Source organism: Aquarana catesbeiana, linkage group LG12 (assembly GCF_042186555.1).
Source record: "Aquarana catesbeiana isolate 2022-GZ linkage group LG12, ASM4218655v1, whole genome shotgun sequence".
In the NCBI taxonomy this organism is placed as follows: domain Eukaryota; kingdom Metazoa; phylum Chordata; class Amphibia; order Anura; family Ranidae; genus Aquarana; species Aquarana catesbeiana.
Genome location: NC_133335.1, coordinates 220,807,022 through 220,827,193, shown reverse-complemented (window position 1 = coordinate 220,827,193; position 20,172 = coordinate 220,807,022). Strand labels below are relative to the sequence as shown.

Sequence of the window (20,172 nt, the reverse complement as noted above, 5' to 3'; positions counted from 1 at the left end):
ACATGTAAAATCACATCTAAATAGTTTAAAGAGACAGTCAATTATTTTTAAATTTTAACTTTACAAACACTTTAATGCGGAGTTCCAGGCTTTTTTTGTTTATTAAAAGTCATCAGCTACAAAAAGTTTAGCTGCTGACTTTTAATAATAAGACACTTACCTGTTCCACGGTCCAGCGATGCGGCCACACCGAGCCCGCTTCTCTCCCCCACCATTGATACTGTGGGCACCCAGCCGTGACAGCTTTAGGCTTCACAGCCGGGCGCACACTGCGCATGCGCGAGTCACGTTGCGCTTTCCCAGTGGACAGGCAATCTTCTGGGACCTGTCACGTGTCCCAGAAGATTGCCCAGAGGGAGGGCCCGCCTAGGCGTAACCAGGAAGTCCCCTTCAAAACTAAGCACCCATTCCCCCACCCCCAAAAAAAGACATGCCAAATGGGGCGAGGAGTGCTTAAAGCGGAAGTTCCACTTTTGGGTGGAACTCCGCTTTAAGATTGCGGCAGAGGGGCTGGTAGCCTTCTTAGGAACAGGAAAGATATTCCAAGGTTCTAAAATTTCTGTGGCACCAATGTACCTGAAGTACCAAATGTGCAGCAATTTAAATTTCCCTGCCAATCTTCTGCCTACTCTGTACTTTCAGTAAATGACCGTTTTGAAAGCTCACTGACATTGAATGCCATGTAATAAAAGCCAAGCAAAGAGGAAACCAGTTCAACAGAAGATATCATTGTACAAGCAATTTAAAAGAGAACTCTAGTGGTGGTTATACATTTGTGGTGTAGAATGAGAACACTGGGTAACCAAATTTACACTACAAGGCCAAAAGTTTTTGACCATCACGCCTGTATGAGCTTGTTGGGGATTCCATTCAACACCATGGACATTATTATGGAGGTGGTCCCCTCTTTGCCTCCACTATTCTGGGAAGGCTTTCCATGAGATTTTGAAGTGATCATTTAGTTCAATCTTATTTTATTGAGTTTTTAAAACAAGAGCACAGGAAAACATATTGGAAATGTGCACTTCCCCAAGAACGTCATGAAATAATCCCTAAACATTTGCAGATACATTCGCAGTGGAAGGAGACGTGTAGGTATGGACCATAATCGTGTAGAGATGATAAGACTAAAGCCTCTCAGGTAAAATTCGTATGAGATGGTCCAGTGCAATTGTTACAAATAACGAATGGAACCGCTATTTATGGATATCTTGGAGTGGGAATTTGTTGAAAGCACACAACTGTCTAAAAGAGACTTACTCAAACTTTTTAAACACAGAATAACCCTTGAAATAACTTTCAGGTCTCAGGGAACCATTGTTAATAATTACTATATCTACAGCTTATGGTACATTGTTGTGAACAGTAAGCCAAATTATAGAAATAAAAAAGGAACGTGACAACCTTATCATATTTGACACCCAGAGCTGCTCTATATGATAATATTATAAGTCATAAGAATTAATATTAATATTGGCTAGAAAAAAAAAAAAAGTTAAAAATGTAGTGTACCCTCACATTGATGGTTATTGGAAAACTGCGCCTTTATACTTGTGGTCGGTGAAATAACATTTTACATTGGTGGTGAGTGTAGTTAACCCTTACACTGGTAAAAAGTGTACTGCCCCTTACATTGGTGGTCAGGGCACTGTTCTCTTCCATTGGTGGTCAGTGTAGTGTCCCCATACACTGGTAGTTAGCATAGTGCTTCCTTACATTGATGGACAGCATGGTGCCCCTATTGGTGGTCAGAGTAGTGCTTCTCACATTGGTGATTAGAGTAGTGATCCCTGGTACTACCCTTACATTGGGGGTCAGTGTAGAGCCCACTTATGCCCTGTACACACGATAGGATTTTCCGATGGAAAATGTGTGATAGGACCTTGTTGGGGGCTCCATCACACATTTTCCATCAGATTTTCCGACACACAAAGTTTGAGAGCAGGCTATAAAATTTTCCGACAACAAAATCCGTTGTCGGAAATTCCGATCGTGTGTACACAAATCCAATGCACAAAGTGCCACGCATGCTCAGAATAAATAAAGATATGAAAGCTATTGGCCACTGCCCCGTTTATAGTCCCGACGTATGTGTTTTACGCCACCACGTTCAGAACGATCGGATTTTCCGACAGCTTTGTGCGACCGCGTGTATGCAAGACAAGTTTGAGCCAACATCCGTCGGAAAAAATCCTAGGATTTTGTTGTCAGAATGTCCGATCAATGTCCGATCGTGTGTACGGGGCATTACAGTGTGCCAGCGTAGTACCCCCTTACATTGGGGGTTAGTGCAGAGTCCCCCGACACCGATGGTCAGTGTAGTACCCCCCTACATTGGTAGTCATTGTAGTGCTCCCTTATACTGGTGGTCAGCGTTGATTACTTTTATTCTGCCCTATTACACCAGTGATCAGTGGAGGAATGCCTGTTACACTGACCGCCTTACATTGGGGGTCAGTGTAGAGTCCCCTGAAACGGATGGTGAGTGTTGTGCCCGTTTAAATTGGTGGTCAGTGTAGTTTACTCTTACTCTTGCCGTATTACACCAGTGATCACTGGAGGAATGCCCGCTTACATTGCTGGTCAGTGAACTGCCCCTTTTTCAGTGGAGAAGGCCCCCTTGGAATGTTGGTCATTGGGGAAAGGCCCCATAACACTGGTAGTCAGTGGGAAGACTACCCCCCTAAGGACTGCTAAAAAGGTCATTGGTGCGAGTATTTATTTAAGACGCACAAATTCCTCATGAATGAATGAATGACTTGTATAGCGCTACCTATGCGAACTGAATCACCTCAGGGCGCTTTTGCCACCAGTGTCCATCTGCGGTATAGCACAGTCCTTTACCCCATGGGCTCCCGACGCACTTACAAACACATACACATAGACATACAACATACATATATTTGGCCAATTTTTTTCGACAGGATCTAATTAACCTACCAGCATGTCTTTGGAGTGTGGGAGGAAACCGGAGTACCCGAAGGAAACCCACGCAGGCACAGGGAGAACATGCAAACTCCAGGCAGATGGGGTCGTGGTTGGGATTTGAACCAGCAACCCTATTGCTGCCAGGTGAAAGTGCTATCCACTACACCACTGTGCTGCTCATGGTTCAAGGAACGCTTAACAACCTCTGGAGTAACCCTGTCTGTGAAAGGCTGATCTAAAAAATGTTTGTATGCTGGGGCATTAACCATACCACAAACTCAATCATTTGGAGGGATAGCAACAAACTTTTGATCCTATATTGAATCTAAAAATATATGTATCATAATAAACACTCACACGCATTACAATACAGACCTGTTTTTGATAATCCTTTGCACAATGTCGTCAGTTGTCAATTTGCTTCCGCTTTCCAGTGTTCTGAATATACCACGGAGTTTGGGCTCCTGAAATATTAAAAATTGATCTAATATAAAAGCAGGACATTGTTCTCAAATAAGTAGCTGCTGAAATCACGAAATGAAATTAATCAATTACAATGTCATTTGAATAAAAGAGAGCAAACTGCAAATGAGCCTAGTGACAAAAAAAAAATGTGTCTGCCTCTCCATACGCTATACCAGTGTTTCTCAACCCTTTTTCAGTAAAGGCCCCCCCTTTAAGGTTGAGGACATTCTCAAGGCACCCTCCAAAATTATGTACAGTCTTGAAGCACCCGTTTTAAAATGTAAAAAATGATTCTAATAGTTTTACATAATGCAGCAGCACCCCTGAAGAAACCTCAAGGCACCCTGGTTTTGATGAAGGCCTAAGGCCGAAACGCGTCAGTATTTTTGGATGATGTTTTTGCTGTAATGCTTAAATAAATATTTTCTATTGAGAAGCTGTCGAGTTGCCGGCCTGTACTTTCTATGGATCTTTTGTGAGCTTACTTAGCCAGAGCACCGACTACTCTACACACCAACTATACTATATAGCGGTAGAGCTTGGGTGAGTTTTTCTCTTGCTATCCTGGTTGAAAAAGGCTGCACTGTGCTAACAGTACAGATTACATAGGAAAAGTGGCGACAAAATGTAATTTGTATACATTTCCCTACATGCGTTTGGCAAAGCATTATAAAGCCATGGACAATGTTTTTCACAGAAAGTGGTTTTTTTTGTCTTTTGTTTTTTCTGGCAACTGCACTGTGCAATGTGGCCGATCGCATAAAAACAACACTCCTTTAACCACTTCAAAACCAGCCATTGTATATAAACGTCCTCACTTTGGGGGGGGGGGGATATCTGAATGATGCCTGTAGCTACAGACATCATTCAGATATCATTCTTTTCAGCCGGCGATTCTGTGCACGATAAGAACAATCATAGCGGCAGTTCCGCCGCTTGATCATTCTTATAGGCGAAGGGAGGGGGCGCCCCCCCCCCTCCCGCCGCCATCCGGTGCTTCTCCGGGCTCTCCCGTGCCATCGGGAGCCCGGAGAAAGAATCGGCCGGCGCCGGATGAGGACGATAGAGATGACTGATGACCAGATGTTCACCAGTCATCTCTATGACCGTCGGAGGCCCAGGCGCGATGTTATGACGTCACGCCCGGGTACCCGGAAATAAACAAAGCCGCGATCGTGGCTGTCAGCATGAGATCGGTGATTTTTTTTCCCCCCGATCTCATGCTTTCCAACTTGGAGGAGAGATGTGGGGTCTTATTGACCCCACATCTCTCCATAAAGAGGACCTGTCACAATAGATTCCTATTACAAGGGAGGTTTACATTCCTTGTAATAGGAATAAAAGTGATAAATAAAAAAAATGTCAAAAAAAGTGTAAAAAAAAAAAAAAATTAAGTAAAATAAAATTAAAAAAAAAAAAATTTAAAAAACGCCCCTGTCCCCGGTAGCTCACGTTCAGAAGGGAACGCACACGCAAGTCCCGCCCACATATGTAAACGCCGCTCAAACCACACATGTGAGGTATCGCCACGTGCGTTAGAGCGTGTGCAACAATTCTAGCACTAGACCTCCTCTGTAACGCTAAACTGGTAACCTGTAATAAATTTTAAAGCATCGCCTATGGAGATTTTTAAGTTATGAAGTTTGCCGCCATTCCATGATTGTGCGCAATTTTAAAGTGTGACATGTTAGGTATCTATTTACTCGGCGTAACATCATCTGTCACATTATACAAAAAATTGGGCTAACTGCACTGTTTTGTTATTTTTTAATTCATGAGACCGTTTTTTTTCCCCAAAAATGATTGCACAAATACCGTGCGAGATAAAAAAGTTGCAATGACCACCATTTTATTTCCTAGGGTGTCTGCTAAAAAAACATATATAATGTTTGGGGGTTCTGAGTAATTTTCTAGCAAAAAAATGATGATTTTTACATCTAGGAGAGAAGTGCCAGAATAGGCCCGGTATTGAGGTGGTTAAGGATCAGAATATTAAGGTAAAGAACGTCTGATCTAGACACGGACATATTACAAACACAACAAGCAAATAAACAGCCATCCAGACAGCCCAAAGGGGGAAAAAAAAAAGAAGGAAAAACAAAATGAAGATAATAAACAGAGACTAGAAGTGATATCTAAATTATTGCTCCCTCGGGCTACAAATTTTAAAAGCGAATGCAGTAAATAAGATGCAATAGGAATAGGGGGGTTGAGGGGGGTGGGTGATAGACGAGAAAGAAACAAAATCTGCATTATGAATGTTTTATCATTTACTGTTACAATACTGCCGAGCAGATGTGTCAAAATTAATAACGAACTATTCTATACTCCCCAGTCTTCAATTACAATATACTTACCAAGTGCTGCCACCTCTCTCTTCAGACATAAATGACCACCTACTGTACATCATTGTGTTAGAAGACTACTGTGTCCAATGCTCTTGGCTTGACTTGATCTGATTAAGGTTAAAATCTGTTTCAGCACTTTCCAAACACTGGGAAGGGTATAGGAGGCGAATGCCAGGCAAACATCCAAATACACTGTTGTAAACACTTATATGAGAGCTTTTTAGCTGCCAAAGGCTTTGTATTTCTGTCCAGACAACAGAGTTAGATTGCTCTGCTGTTGAGTTCAGGACTCTGTGCGGGCCAGTCAAGTTCCTCCACCCCAAACTCGCTCATCCATGTCTTTATGAACCTTGCTTTGTGCAAGACACAGCCGGCCAGCACAAACAGCTGTCGTGCACGGACTCCAGGACTGCCAGAAGGGGCAGGCAGCGTCTGCAGGCTAAGTTGCAAGTACACGCCCCCTTTTTCACCCTAAATAGTTGCTACTTTGATCCCGTTAGCCTGCAGACGCTGCCCGTGTTCTGTCGAGAAGTGCCCCCCATCGAATAGTGCCCGCGCACGCGCAGGGCGGAGCCGCACTGAGTTGTCGATCAGCTGGAGCGACATGACTAAGGCGCAAATCGCAGGAGGCATCTCTCGATGGGAGATACCATTTCACGGCCACAATTGAAAGCTATACAAACAACGGGGGGAGACCGTAGTTCTGACATTGTGCCTGTTGCGGGGCGGCTTTACAGTGTGCTGACGGTCCGGTTTTGTCTGCATTGCAGGGCGGGTTTGCTGTGTTCAATGGCCGGTTTTGCCTGTGCGAAAGGACGGGTTGCAACACAGACAAAACCAGCTCTTCAACACAACCACTAGCCGCCCTCCAGCAGCAGTGATGCACAATCTGAGAACTACTGTCTCCTCCTGCTGTTTGTATAGGTTTTAATTGTGTCTGAGAAATGGTATCTCCCATTGAGAGATACCTCCGATGTGCACATGCGCCTTGGTTACGTCAGCCCAGCTGATCGGCAAATCAGCTATTGTGCTGTTCCGTACGGCGCATGCGCAGTACATACCGGGCACTTCTCGACAGAACACCTGCCCCTTCTGGCAGTCCTGGAGTCCGTGCATGATAGCTATTTGTGCTGGCCGGCTGTGCTGCTCTTCACCATCTTCACTTTTGGCCCAAACTTGTCTTGCATACAAACGGCAAGGAATTGTCGGCCAACAAACACGAACGTAGTGACGTACTACGTTGTTTTTGAGCTCTTTAGCGCCACCCTTTGGGCTCCTGCTAATTTCGCGTTAGAAGAAGTTTGGTGAGTGTTGATTCACACTTTTCATTTTGCACTTTTCAGTTCGTTTCTGAACGGCCGTTCGTCAACCAGCCATGTTGTGGAATCGGAGGAGATAATGTGTTATTTATTATTGGCCTTGGAGTTATTGCTTTGACATTATTTTTTTGGTTGAATAATAATGATTTGATTTGGTATATTTTTGGATGCATAGAATGCACTTTTTGGTTAAGTTCTATTGGCAGATAGCATGTCTAATTTTATTTGTTTTCTTTTTTTAATGCACAATAAAAAAATTGTGTAGAATAATACTTGGCTATGTGTTTTACTTCAAATGACAGTTTGGGAGTAGGCAGTTACATTTAAAAAAATACAATGTAAAATTGACAAGGGACACCAACATAGTTGTATCTTTGATCTTAAAAACTACGGGATAATGGTGCTGTGGTAACTTGCCCAAATAAAAAAAAAAAAAAAAAAAGAAGAAGCATAATAATATTATTCTTGATATCACTAGAAAAAAAAAGCCTTTGAAAATTAATTTGCAATAACTCCATCAGTATCACCAGCAAAGCAGCTTCATTATTATCCCATTAAAGAAGAAGAGAATTGTGCGCTGCATTTGGAGATTTCATAATTTGCCGCGTCACGAATGTTAATTCTCCATTACGAGCGCTAGTTTACAAGACCGACCGCTTCCGGCTCATCCTTGCTTCCGAGCATGCGTGTTTGTACTTCGGACTTTTGTCCGACGGACTTGTGTACACACGATCAGAAAATCCGACAACAGACCGCTGAAAACTTTGAAACCTGCCATCCAACATTTGTCTGCAGAAAATCCGACAACAATTGTCCGATGGAGCGTACACACAGTTGGATTTTCTACCAACAGCCTGTCATCACACAATTCCTGTCGGATCCGATCGTGTGTACGCGGCTTTAGTCACTTTTAGAAACGTTCCGCCCCACCCCCACCCCTGCCGCTTTCCAGGCTAACCTGGCGGATCGTGAAGCCCAAAAAACGATCTGGTGCTGGCGGCAGCTGAGCAAAGAGATGAGGGAAGGAAAGATTGCCTCTGCTCATCTCTATGCCCTAGGAGGACCAGAGCGACTTCATGATGTCACTTATGATTCCAGCCACATGTAAACAAGGCCATTTTTTTTTTTAAAGCAAAAGAACAAAAAACATTTTTTTTTGATCTTTTACTTTGAAAGCAGAAGTAAACCGATGGGCTTATTTTTTAAACCTGCAGGGCAATGTCATAATGTGCTAGTATGCATCACATACCAACACATTATGTGAAACTTACCTTAGAATGAAGCCCGCCAGCGGCACGCTGTCACCGCTGAAGGCGCTTCCATCTTCACTCAGTCTTCCTTCTGGGTTTGCGAACTCCAGCTGTGTGAGTGGCCAGAGCAAGTGGCTGGAGCCACGATGACGTCACTCCCGGGGGACCACTGTTTACAGCACAGGACTGAAGAAACGGCATGTATGCCATTCCTTCAGAGCGCATGCGCCGGCGACTTCACTGGCTGCATCTACAGTAAATAGCTGCTAAACGATGTTTAGGAGATATTTACAGTACCTATAGGTAAGTCTTACCTATAGGTAAAAATTTGGCATGGGAGTTTACTCATACTTTAAGGGTAGTGGAGAGATTTGGGGTCTTTTAAACCCCAGATCTCTCCATAAAGAGGACCTGTCATCCTGTCCCCGCACAGTGCTGAATGCATAAATAGGTCACACCCACATATGTAAACAGTGTTCGCACCACACATTGTGACATAAAAAAATTGCAACAAACGCCATTTTATTCTCTAGGGTCTCTGCTAAAAAAAATATATATATAATGTTTGGAGGTTCTAATTAATTTTCTAACAAAAAATACAGATTTTTACTTGTAAACAACAAGTGTCAGAAGAAGGCCTGGTCAGCAAGTGTCTAGATCAGGGGTCTCAAACCGGCAACTCTCCAGCTGTTGCAGAACTACAAGTCCCATCATGCCTCTGCCTATGGGAGCCATGCTTGTAACTGTCAGCCTTGCAGTGCCTCATGGGACTTGTAGTTCTGCAACAGCTGGAGAGCCACCAGTTTGAGACCCCTGGTCTAGACAAAAAGAAACCAAAAACAGATCCTGTTGTATGCAATACACGTTTATATCAGACATCTGCAGTTGGACAGAATTAAGTTGGGATCTTGAACAAAATCCTCAGGTTTTGTGTATCTAAAGAGAGCTGATGTCTAAGTAAATACCCAGAATGAGTCTCTCCTCAAAAAAGAAATTACAGTTCAGTAGTAAAAATATCTGGCATATCGTTCACCCGCATGTGTAGTCAGACTCTATACAAGTGGAATGCCATAAGCCTCCATTGGCAAGTTTTATCACGATTAACGGTCAACACTGTATATGAGTTGGTGCTCATAAACTGCAATTAGCAGATGGAAACACTTAACCATATGTGGTCATAGAATAGGAGTCTCAATAGATTTAAAATGATGTACTGTAAACAATCCTCTTATGATATGGGAGAGACAAAAAGAGATCAACCTAATGCACAAATCATTCATACAAGACATTGTTCCGCACATTTTTTTTTTTAAAGCTCCGTGGTGTGGTGCGCACATTCAAATCTAAACATCAGGTGCACTAAAAATTGAGCACATAAAAAGTGAATCAAAAAAAAAAGTGAACAAGGTGCAAACTTGTTTCTCCTCCAAAAGGGAAAAAACCCAGGCCCTGACCCCCCCCCCCCCAAAAAAAAATCCCAACAGGGACTGGGATACTTGTGGTTCACCCAGCCAAATCCGGTTGGACCCCATTCTAAAAACAGGACCTGCTGAAGCAAGGTCTACCCAAGTACTAGGAGGGGCTCCCCAAAGGGAGGGAGAGAACCTGACCATAAGGCCACATGCCCTCCTGGCCCAACACTTTCCGGACAAGCCTGTACCCTACTAGTTGGGATGGTTTAGGTGGTGCTAAAGGTTGAAGGTTTCTTACCTTCCTGCATTCTACCCTGTTTTCCCGAAAATAAGACCTAGCGTGATTGTCGGTGATGGCTGCAATATAAGCCCTACCCCCCAAATAAGCCCTAGTTAAAGTCCTTGTAGGTCTTATTTTCAGGGTAAAGCATCTTCACTGGTCCCCGTTGTTTTGTGGGAACTGTGCGTTTCCCAGAACACAACGGGGGGGTGGGGGGGGGTGGGGTGGCGTTGTCGGCCATCTGTGGCTAGCTATTCCCGGAAGTGGGTGCACATACCTGTATTATACAGGTATCTGCACCCCCCTCCCCCCTAAAAGGTGCCAAATGTGGCACCGGAGGGGGGGGGGGGGGGGGATCCGATGAGCGGAAGTTCCACTTTAGGGTGGAGCTCTGCTTTAAGAAGTGCTTGATCCAAATTATTAACTTGTCCATGGATGCCGTTGTCTGCCTGTCACAGCATAGGTCCCTTTGCTGGAAGGGCTCATAGGAAAAAAGGAGGAGATTTACTAAAACTAGAGCACACAGAATCTGGTGCAGCTGTGCATAGTAACCAATCAGCTTCTAACCTCAGCTTGTTCAATTAAGCTTTGACAACACGCCCCCGTTCACATCGGGCAGTTTTGACATGCGATTTGACATGTCAAATCGCCGGCTATTGCCCGCAGCAGCACCGTCTAAATCTACCATCTAACAGACCCCAAATCTCTCCATAAAGAGGACCTGTCACGGCCCATGCTGTCACAATGGATGTTGTTCATCCCTTGTGATAGCAATGATGTTCATATAAAAAAAAAAAAAAAAAAAAAAAAAGTGTAAAAAAAAAAAAAGTAATTTTGTATAAAACAAATAAATAAATAATAATAAAAATAATTTAAAGAGACCCCGTCCCACCGTGCTTATGTGCAAATACGAAAGCATACGTTACTCCCATTAGTGCATAATATGCATAAGTAAACAGTGATCGCACCACACATGTGAGGTATTGTCACGAACATCAGAGTGAGAGCAATAATTCTAGCACCAGACCTCCTGTGCAACTCTAAACTGGTAACCTGCAAAAGCATTAAAAGTGTCGCCTATGGAGAATTTTGAGCACCTGATTTTGCCGCCATTCCACGGGCAGACGCAATTTTAAAGCATGACATGTTAGATATCTATTTATTCGGTGAAGCATCATCTTTTACATTATACAAAAAAATTGGGCTAACTTTAGTGTTTTTTTTTTTTTTTTTTATAATTCATGAAAGTATTTTTTTCCCCCAAAAAAATTGAGTTTGAAAAACCGCTGCGCAAATACAGTGTGACATAAAAAATTGCAAAACCCACCATTTTATTCTACAGGGTTTCTGCTAAAAAAAAAAAAAAAAAAAAAATTGTATAATGTTTGAGGGTTCCAAGTCATTTTCTAGCAAAAAAAAAAGTTGATTTTTACATGTAGGAGCGAAGTGTCAGAAATGGCTAGGATGTGAAGCAGTGGCGGCCCGTCCATAAGGGGCACATGGGTGCCGCCCCCCCCCCCCCCCCCCTTCCAGGCAGTCACAAAAAAAAAAAAAAAAAGCCACAAAAAGGTCCTTAAGTGCACTGTGTTCGGACGCCGGACACAGTGCACTTATGGGAAGCGCCACGTCTATGCAATCACGAGATTGCAGATGTGGCACTTCATTTGCAGGCGTTTAGCCCGGCGCTAGTATCTATTACTATGGCCGGGCGGTTTGATTGACATCTGAGTATGATGTCACTTCCTGTTTCTCTCTCCAATTGCACCCAGGAGAGATAAACAGGAAGTATGAGAAGAACGGACCTCTCCACAGGAGACACCGCTGGAGAGGACAACACACAGCAAGGTAAGTAACTGGGGGAGGGGGATTTGATGGTGACACATGCTGCTACAATTTGGTGACACATGCTGCTGCAATTTGGTGACACATGCTGGTACAACTTGGTGACACATGCTGGTACAATTTGATGGTGACACACGCTGCTGCAATTTGGTGGTGACACATGCTGCATTTTATGTGACACAGGCTGCATGTAAGGAGGGAATCCACTGGGGGCACCTGATGTAAGAGCCCTTTCACACTGGGGCGGGGGCGGCATCGGCGGTAAAACTGTTTTACTGTCGGTATGCGGCCGCTAGCGGGGCGGTTTTACCCCCCGCTAGCGGCCGAGAAAGGGTTAAATACCACCACAAAGCGCCTCTGCAGAGGCGCTTTGCCGGCGGTATAGCCGCGCCATCCCATTGATTTCAATGGGCAGGAGCGGTGAAGGAGGGTATACACTCCGCTCCTTCACCGCTCCGAAGATGCTGCTGGCAGGACTTTTTTTTACCGTCCTGCCAGCGCATCGCTCCAGTGTGAAAGCCCTCGGGGCTTTCACACTGGAATGAAAGTAGCGGCACTTTTGGGTCGGTTTGCAGGCGCTATTATTAGTGCAATAGCGCCTGCAAACCGCCCCAGCGTGAAAGGGCTCTAAGGAGGGACTCCGCTGGAGACACCTGATGGCAGGCGAAGTGGCCAGTGACATGCTCAGGGATCCCACTGATTCTGCATTATGGTGAGTTGAATGATTTCATTTTATATTACAATGTAATAATAGAAATAATGCGCTTCAATCATCCTGACACCATAACAACCATGGTGCCGGGATGATTGAAGCGCTAACACCAGGTGTTTGGAGTATCTTTATCTGCTGATTGTTAAACTTTCTAGAATACACATATTTCTATTGTTGTGTAGGATCTAGGCCTGCTGTCCTTTCATCCCTCTCCCTCCATCCCTTGTTCATATCAGACACTAACCACACCACCTTAGAGCCACGCCAACTATTTCGCTGAAACCACGCCCATTTTCACCAAGTGGGAGGGGGCAAAAAGGAAGGGCAGGGCCTGGCGCCCCCCCATCCTAAAACTTCACCAGCCGCCACTGAAGTGGTTGAGAAAGCTAGGAGACCTATTTGTTGTTCAATTCCTTGTAATCAACAGTCTCGCTCGCCATAGGAAATGTATTACTATTGTATGAAACGGACATGGAATTGCATCAAAACCAAGACTCAATAGTGCCATTCCAGGAGATGGTGGTATCTCACATGTCACTTCTGAAAGAGTGCGAAAAAAAGTGCCTCCAAAAGCTAACTACCCCCTTGCATGTCCAAAATATTGCATATATATTACTTATTTGACCAACCCTCTTCAGCACTCTGGAGAGACATTGACTAATGAGGACTTTTCAATGATCAACTTAGAAATTTTGAACATCTATGGAAGATTAATTTAAGATTATTTAAGATTTATATTTATTTAAGATATTGGGAGGATCTATGGATCATGTTATTATCGGTTTGTCTCTCATATCACAGAAAGGACTGTTTACGACGTTAGTCCAAGCTGTTGAGACTCATTCTATAACCACATATGTTCGAGTGTTCTCATCTGCTAATTATAGTTTATCATCAGCAACTCATATACAGTGTGAACATATACGTCAATGAATTTGCCAACAACAACTTATGACGTTCAAATTATATAGAGCCTGACTAAATATACGAATAAACATGCCAGATTTTTTTTACTACTGAACTGTAACTGCCATTTCGAGGAGAGACGGACACATTTGGGATATTTTCTCAGAGATCGGCTCTCTTCAGATACACAAAACTGAGGATTTTTTTCAGACCGAACGTCATTATGTCCAACTACAGAGGTCAGTGAGGTTTATGTGTATTGCATACAACAGATGAGGATCTGTTTTGGTTTCTTGCTGAATTTGTCTAGTCTTATAATTATATCCCAAATGTCGTTACTCTACATTTGCCAGGTGACAACCATTAACCACTTAAGGACCCGCCTCGTTTTGGATTTTAGGTGTTTACATGTTTAAAACAGTTTTTTTTTGCTAGAAAATTACTTAGAACCCCCAAACATTATATATGGTGTTTCTTCTAACACCCTAGAGAATAAAATGGCGGTCGTTGCAATACTTTTTTTTTTGCACCATATTTGCGCAGCGGTCTTAAAAGCGCACTTTTTTTTTGGAAAAAATTCACTTTTTTGAATAAAAAAATAAGACAACAGTAAAGTTAGCCCAATTTTTTTTATATTGTGAAATATAATGTTACGCCAAGTAAATTGATACCCAACATGTCACGCTTGAAAATTGCGCCCGCTCGTGGAATGGCGTCAAACTTTTACCCTCAAAAATCTCCATAGGCGAGGTTTAAAAATTTTACAGGTTGCATGTTTTGCGTTACAGAGGAGGTCCAGGGCTAGAATTACTGCTCTCGCTCTACCGGTCGCGGCGATACCTCACATGTGTGGTTTGACCACCGTTTTCATATGCGGGCGCTACTCGCGTATGCGTTCACTTCTGCGCGCGAGCTCGTCGGGACGGGGGGGGGTTTTTAAAAAAATTTTTTTTTTTTTTTTTTTATTTATTTTACATTATTTTATTTATTTTTACACTGTTTAAAAAAAAAAAATTGGGTCACTTTTATTCCTATTACAAGGAATGTAAACATCCCTTGTAATAGAAAAAAGCATGGCAGGACCTCTTAAATATGAGATCTGGGGTCAAAAAAACCTCAGATCTCATATTTACACTAAAATGCAATAAAAAAAAAAAATGACATTTGAAAAAAAATGTGCCTTTAAGAGGCGTGGACGGAAGTGATGTTTTGACGTCACTTCCGTCCAGCAGTGTCATGAAGACGAGTGGGCGCCATCTTAGCCTCACTCGTCTCCAGGCACAGGACGGAGACAGATGCGATTGCCTCCACCGCTACCGACGGCTCCGGTAAGCGACGGAGGGCACCGAAACGCGGCGGGAGGGGGGCCCTCTCCCGCCACCGATAAAAGTGATCTCGCGGCGAATCCGCCGCAGGGACCACTTTTATCTAAAAGCCGGCCGCCGCACAAAAACGGTAATACCGGGGTTTTGGCAGCTAGCTGCTGCCATAACAACGATATCCCCGTTCGAAGTTTGGACGTACATCGTCGTGCGGCGGTCGGTAAGTGGTTAATGATCTAGGCTTCTGGAACATTCTAGAAAGAAGAACTCCGAAGATACTTACCTCTGATTGTTTGGGAAAATTATGAATAAGAATGGTATACAAGATAGACATGTGCGATTAGTTTCGTACGAATTTCCGTAAATTCGTACATTCGGGAGGATCCGAAATACGAATTGCTATGCTTCTGAATTTTGTATGAAATACGAAATTTCATTTAGGAATTTCGGATCCAAATTCCGTTACAACGGAAACGCGACTGGTGTTTTGTTGACCAATCAGAGGTTTTCTTCTGCTGCTGAGTGAGGGTTGGGAAAATGACCTTTTTTAATATGGGAGTGGGAGACTGGTACTGGTAGTCGATGGGAGATTCAGAATCGGACAAAATAAGAATGTTCGTTAATTACGATTATTCGTTATGATGAAGTTAAAAAAACCCAGGAAGTCAGCACAGCACAGGGATGGGGGGAGCCCCTCATAATGAGCACAGCACAGGGATGGTGGGAGCCCCTCATAATGATAAATTCATCATAACGAACGTTCATAATTGTTACGAAAAGTTAACAAACCCAACGAAAATTGGTATTTCGTACGAATCCAAATTGAATTTCGGAAACTACTTACGAATTAATTCTAATACGAAATGGAACGGAACGAAACGAAATAAATTTATTGACGGTGCACATGTCTAATACAAGATAACTTACCATTTGATTTTCCCAGTGTGGATTTTTTCCTTTTTTTCTTCCTCCATTAGTAAGGTATAATAAAGACACCAGTTCAACCTGCGTGGGTGTGTCTCTACTACTTCCTAATTATTAAGTGTGCGTGTATATATATATATTTATTACACACACACACAGACTAGATATATATTTTTCCTAATACCTGAAGTTTTTTTTTTCCTGTGTTAATACTAAATTTCAGTGATCTCCCAACTGCGGCCGTGGGCCGAATGTGGCCCTTTGCTTGCCTTTATACAGCCCTTTGGGCACTGTTCTTCCCACTGATATGAGGCACTATTCCACCCACTGACACCAATGATGAGGCACCATTTCCTACACTGACAGAAACAGTGGGGCACAATACTTCCCGCTGACACCACTGATGGAGCACTATTCCTCTTGCTGACAACAGTGATAAGGCACCATTCCTCCCACTGACACCAACAAAGGAGAACCATTCCTCCCACTGGTACCATCGATGGGGCACCACTTATTCCCACTGACACTAAGGGGCACTATTCGTCCTACTGACACCAATAGGGCACTATTCCTCTCACTGATATAAACAATGGGGCACTATTTCTTCTACTGACACCAAAAATAGGGCACTATTTTTCTCAGCGATATAAATGGTGGGGCACTAGTCCTCCACTGACTGACCACAGACACCATGTCACTTTTTATTTGCACTGACCACTTAACCTGAAACATCGTCTATTCCCACTGACAGTGGGGCATTTTTTACTGCCACTGGCCACAGTCAAGCCCACCTAAAGTCTGAAGGACAGTAAACTGGCACTTTGTTTAGAAAGTTTGGAGACCCCTGCTATATTTGAAGGCAGGGTATCCTGTAAAAAGTTATATTAATGTTTAACCACTTTAATACAGTGCTATAGTCAGAAGACAGCTAAGCGTGTGCCTCTCTCGTTCTGGGAGGGCGTCCATGGACATCCTCCTAGAACGGGCGTGCATTGGGCTTGCTCTGTGATCGCAGCTAATCACAGATCGAGGTAAAGGGCCAAATCATAGCAGCCCTTTACCATGTGATCAGCTGTGTCCAATCACAACTGATCATATGTAAACAGATGCCAGTTATTGGCAGGGTTTTCCTTGCACACGGTGTCTGTGCGAAGAAAGAATTGGCAATAAGAGGCAAGCCTGTCAGTAGGTTGTTTACACTGATAAACAGGGCACTGGTCATTAGTGCCCTGATTATCAGTGCAGCCCACTCAGTGCCAATCAGTGCCGCCTATCAGTGTCCATCAGTGCCGCCTATCAGTGTCCATCAGTGCCGCCTATCAGTGTCCATCAGTGCCGCCTATCAGTGTCCATCAGTGCCGCCTATCAGTGTCCATCAGTGCCGCCTATCAGTGTCCATCAGTGCCGCCTATCAGTGTCCATCAGTGCCGCCTATCAGTGTCCATCAGTGCCTCCTACTAGTGTCCATCAGTGCCTCCTACTAGTGTCCATCAGTGCCTCCTATTAATGTCCATCAGTGCCGCCTATTAGTGTCCATCAGTGCCGCCTATCAGTGTCCATCAGTGCCGCCTCATCAGTGTCCATCAGTGCCGCCTCATCAGTGTCCATCAGTGCCGCCTCATCAGTGTCCATCAGTGCCGCCTCATCAGTGTCCATCAGTGCATTTTATCAGCGCACATCAGTGAAGAAAAATTACTTATTTGCAAAATTTTACAACAGAAACTAAGAACTTTTTTTTCCCGAAATTTTTGGTCTTTTTTTAATTTGTTTAGCAAAAAAAATAACTCAGTGGTGATTTAATACCACCAAAAGAAAGCTCTATAACGATAAGAATTTCATATGGGTACAGTGCTCCATGACCGCGCAATTGTCATTCAAAGTGTGACAGCGCTGAAAGCTGAAACCTGTCCTGGGCAGGAAGGGGGTGAAAGTGCCCGGTATTGAAGTGGTTAAAGCACTAGGCACTCAGACAAAAATCTTCACCGCTCTTTCATATATATGTAGGTTTTTATTGCCATCTGTTTCTTACAATTCTAGGAACGCCTCGTAACCTGGTGTCCCTGGTAGGAGAATTGAATCGAATTCTCTTATAGACCTGGGGTGGATTTTGAAGTGATCAGAAGGCAGACAAATGTATAGATAAAGAAGGGCTTGGAGACACTTACCGCATAGGGATCAGATCCATCTCTGTCTGGGAGAACCTCTGTCTTTCCATGACAAACCAGGTCCACCTGTAATCAGGAATATATTAGATGGCTGGAAAGCTAAATAAAAAAAAAAAGCTCAGCTTCACTCCTGCCAGTCTCTTGTTCCTTTATCATGCAATACATTTTTATTAAAAGGAAAAAAAGGAAAGTACAAGGGTCAATGCTGGCTAAATACTTTGCATTGATGCAGAGATGACAATACATACTCTACAAATAAAATAACTACACACATGCTAACTGGCATGCAATAAAGTGCTTGGAACCAACATTGTTTGTGTAGTTGAGAATATAAAGATGCAAAGTGTCTGCATGAAACATTCCCAGTATTCAGTACCATTTCAAAGAGTTCCAGGAGGCACCTCAAATGATAAAAGAGGAAAGAAAGTGGACAAAAAGAAGAGGGAAAAGGAACAAGGAATTTAGTGAAGGGCGGAAGAAGTCAAGCCGGTGGTCCAAGTCAGTTGACTCAGACTTGGTCATTTTCTATAGGTTTTAATCCCATGACTACAAGTTGGCCACCAGGTCATCTATCACATGGCGGTCTGCTCATTTAATATGTTCAAGAAAGTACATTCAAAAAGTCTTATATCCAAATCTACTTCTGGATGACCACGATTTACCTTAAAATGATCCAGTAGGTCGGAAGTGACGGAATAGGGCGCTCCAATGACAACTTCTGAAACGTACTGTCCCAGAAAAGGGAGAAAAACAGAATTTGAGATAGCATGCTAAACCTTGGAAGGCACTAATACAGAGATGGAAACCAGAAGCAAAAAAGAAGACATTGTCCTGTATATGTTATTAGGTCCACGCTAACAAAGTACCTTGTGATGTGGACAAGCGTCTTTCATAATCCCCTGGGTTGCTTGTGCACTCTAAACCAGCCCTTCTCAACCAGAATTCTGAGGAACTCTAGGGTTCCTCAAGAAGTTGTTTGGGGTTTCTGGAACAGTGACCAATTTCTGTCTCTCGGTACACACTAACATCGGTGATATTTATTAGCTGTCTGTAAGGGGGCAGTAGTCCAACTGATCAACAACGTAAGGGGGTCCTTCTCCCACTGGCCACCAATGTAATGGACCATACACTGATCAGCAAGAAGGCATTTTTCCAGTGGACACATATATTAGGGGGCATTTTTCTACTAAACACCAATGAAAAAGGAGATTACAATTTTCATGGTGTTTTATTTTGGGCCACTATTAATAATTGTTTCATTTCATGATCATTACTAAAAAATATTTTGTCTCACAAAGCAGTGTGGATGTTAAAAAAAAAGCATCTGCTTTGAGCTAAAAAAGAAAGAATGTGGCATACCTAATTACAAGAAAGAGTTTCTCTGAGCCACCAAAGAAATAATATTAGCATCATTTCCAAATAGAAAAAAACCTTGCTTTTGATTGTGCGTGCTGATGTCACATAGCTCCGCCCCGACGTATTTTGTCATGCTCCTCGTGACTTAATCATGGGGCAATCATATTTATTGCAAATATTTAACGTGATCATTATAAGCACATATAGTATAACTAATTATAGGCTCATTTGGCAGATTTGCATTATCACATGAAGGTATTTTTTGATGGTATAGAGTGATTATCTGAGATTGCGCTGCACTTTTTTTTTTTTGTGGAAATTTCTAATGTCTCAACTGTAAAATGTAATTATTTATCAATAATTCCCCGAGACCTGAAAATTATTTTAAGGGTTCCTCTGTGTTAAAAAAGGCTGATAAAAATTGCTCCGGACAGAGGAATTTAATCTTTCGCAAAATTGGAGGTTGAGATTGTCCAAGGCCAAGCGCCACCCCCGGCCCCCCACCATTCAACAGTGGAATGCCAGACTAACCAATAAAAGGCCCTTTGGACAGTTAAAGGACCACTAAAGAGAAGAACATTGTATCCTGGTAGCTGTACATGGTTAATACCTCTAAAAGTAATATTCGGTACATCAATTACTTATTTTTATTTGATATGCTATTATTTATATTTTTCTTCACATTTACATGCAGGTCAAGCTGTTCAGCAAAAGTGACAGGTAGAGGGGCCATAAAACACATATAAAACACTACTGAAGGTGCTTTTTTTTCCAAAAAAAAAAAAAAAAAATGTTGCTATAACTGCTTAAAAAAGGTGTTAACTGGAGCTGGGATTACATTTTTTTCATTTACTTAAAGGGTAACTCCACTTTTATGGGGAAAAAAAAGCAAATAAAAAAATAATATAGCATATACAATTGCGACACAAGTCATATTGTTATT

At 42.9% G+C, this 20,172-nt stretch overlaps 1 protein-coding gene across 1 annotated transcript in view; it reads right to left on the bottom strand.

Moving 5' to 3' along the window:
- Window positions 1-20,172, bottom strand: part of PCYT2 (phosphate cytidylyltransferase 2, ethanolamine) — a gene marked incomplete in the record, with an annotated part of 73,048 nt that overhangs the window by 7,112 nt on the left and 45,764 nt on the right. Inside the window, 3 exon segments of the mRNA XM_073606722.1 lie at window positions 3,304-3,392; window positions 17,874-17,939; window positions 18,536-18,601. Coding sequence (XP_073462823.1) covers window positions 3,304-3,392; window positions 17,874-17,939; window positions 18,536-18,601 — 221 coding nt within the window.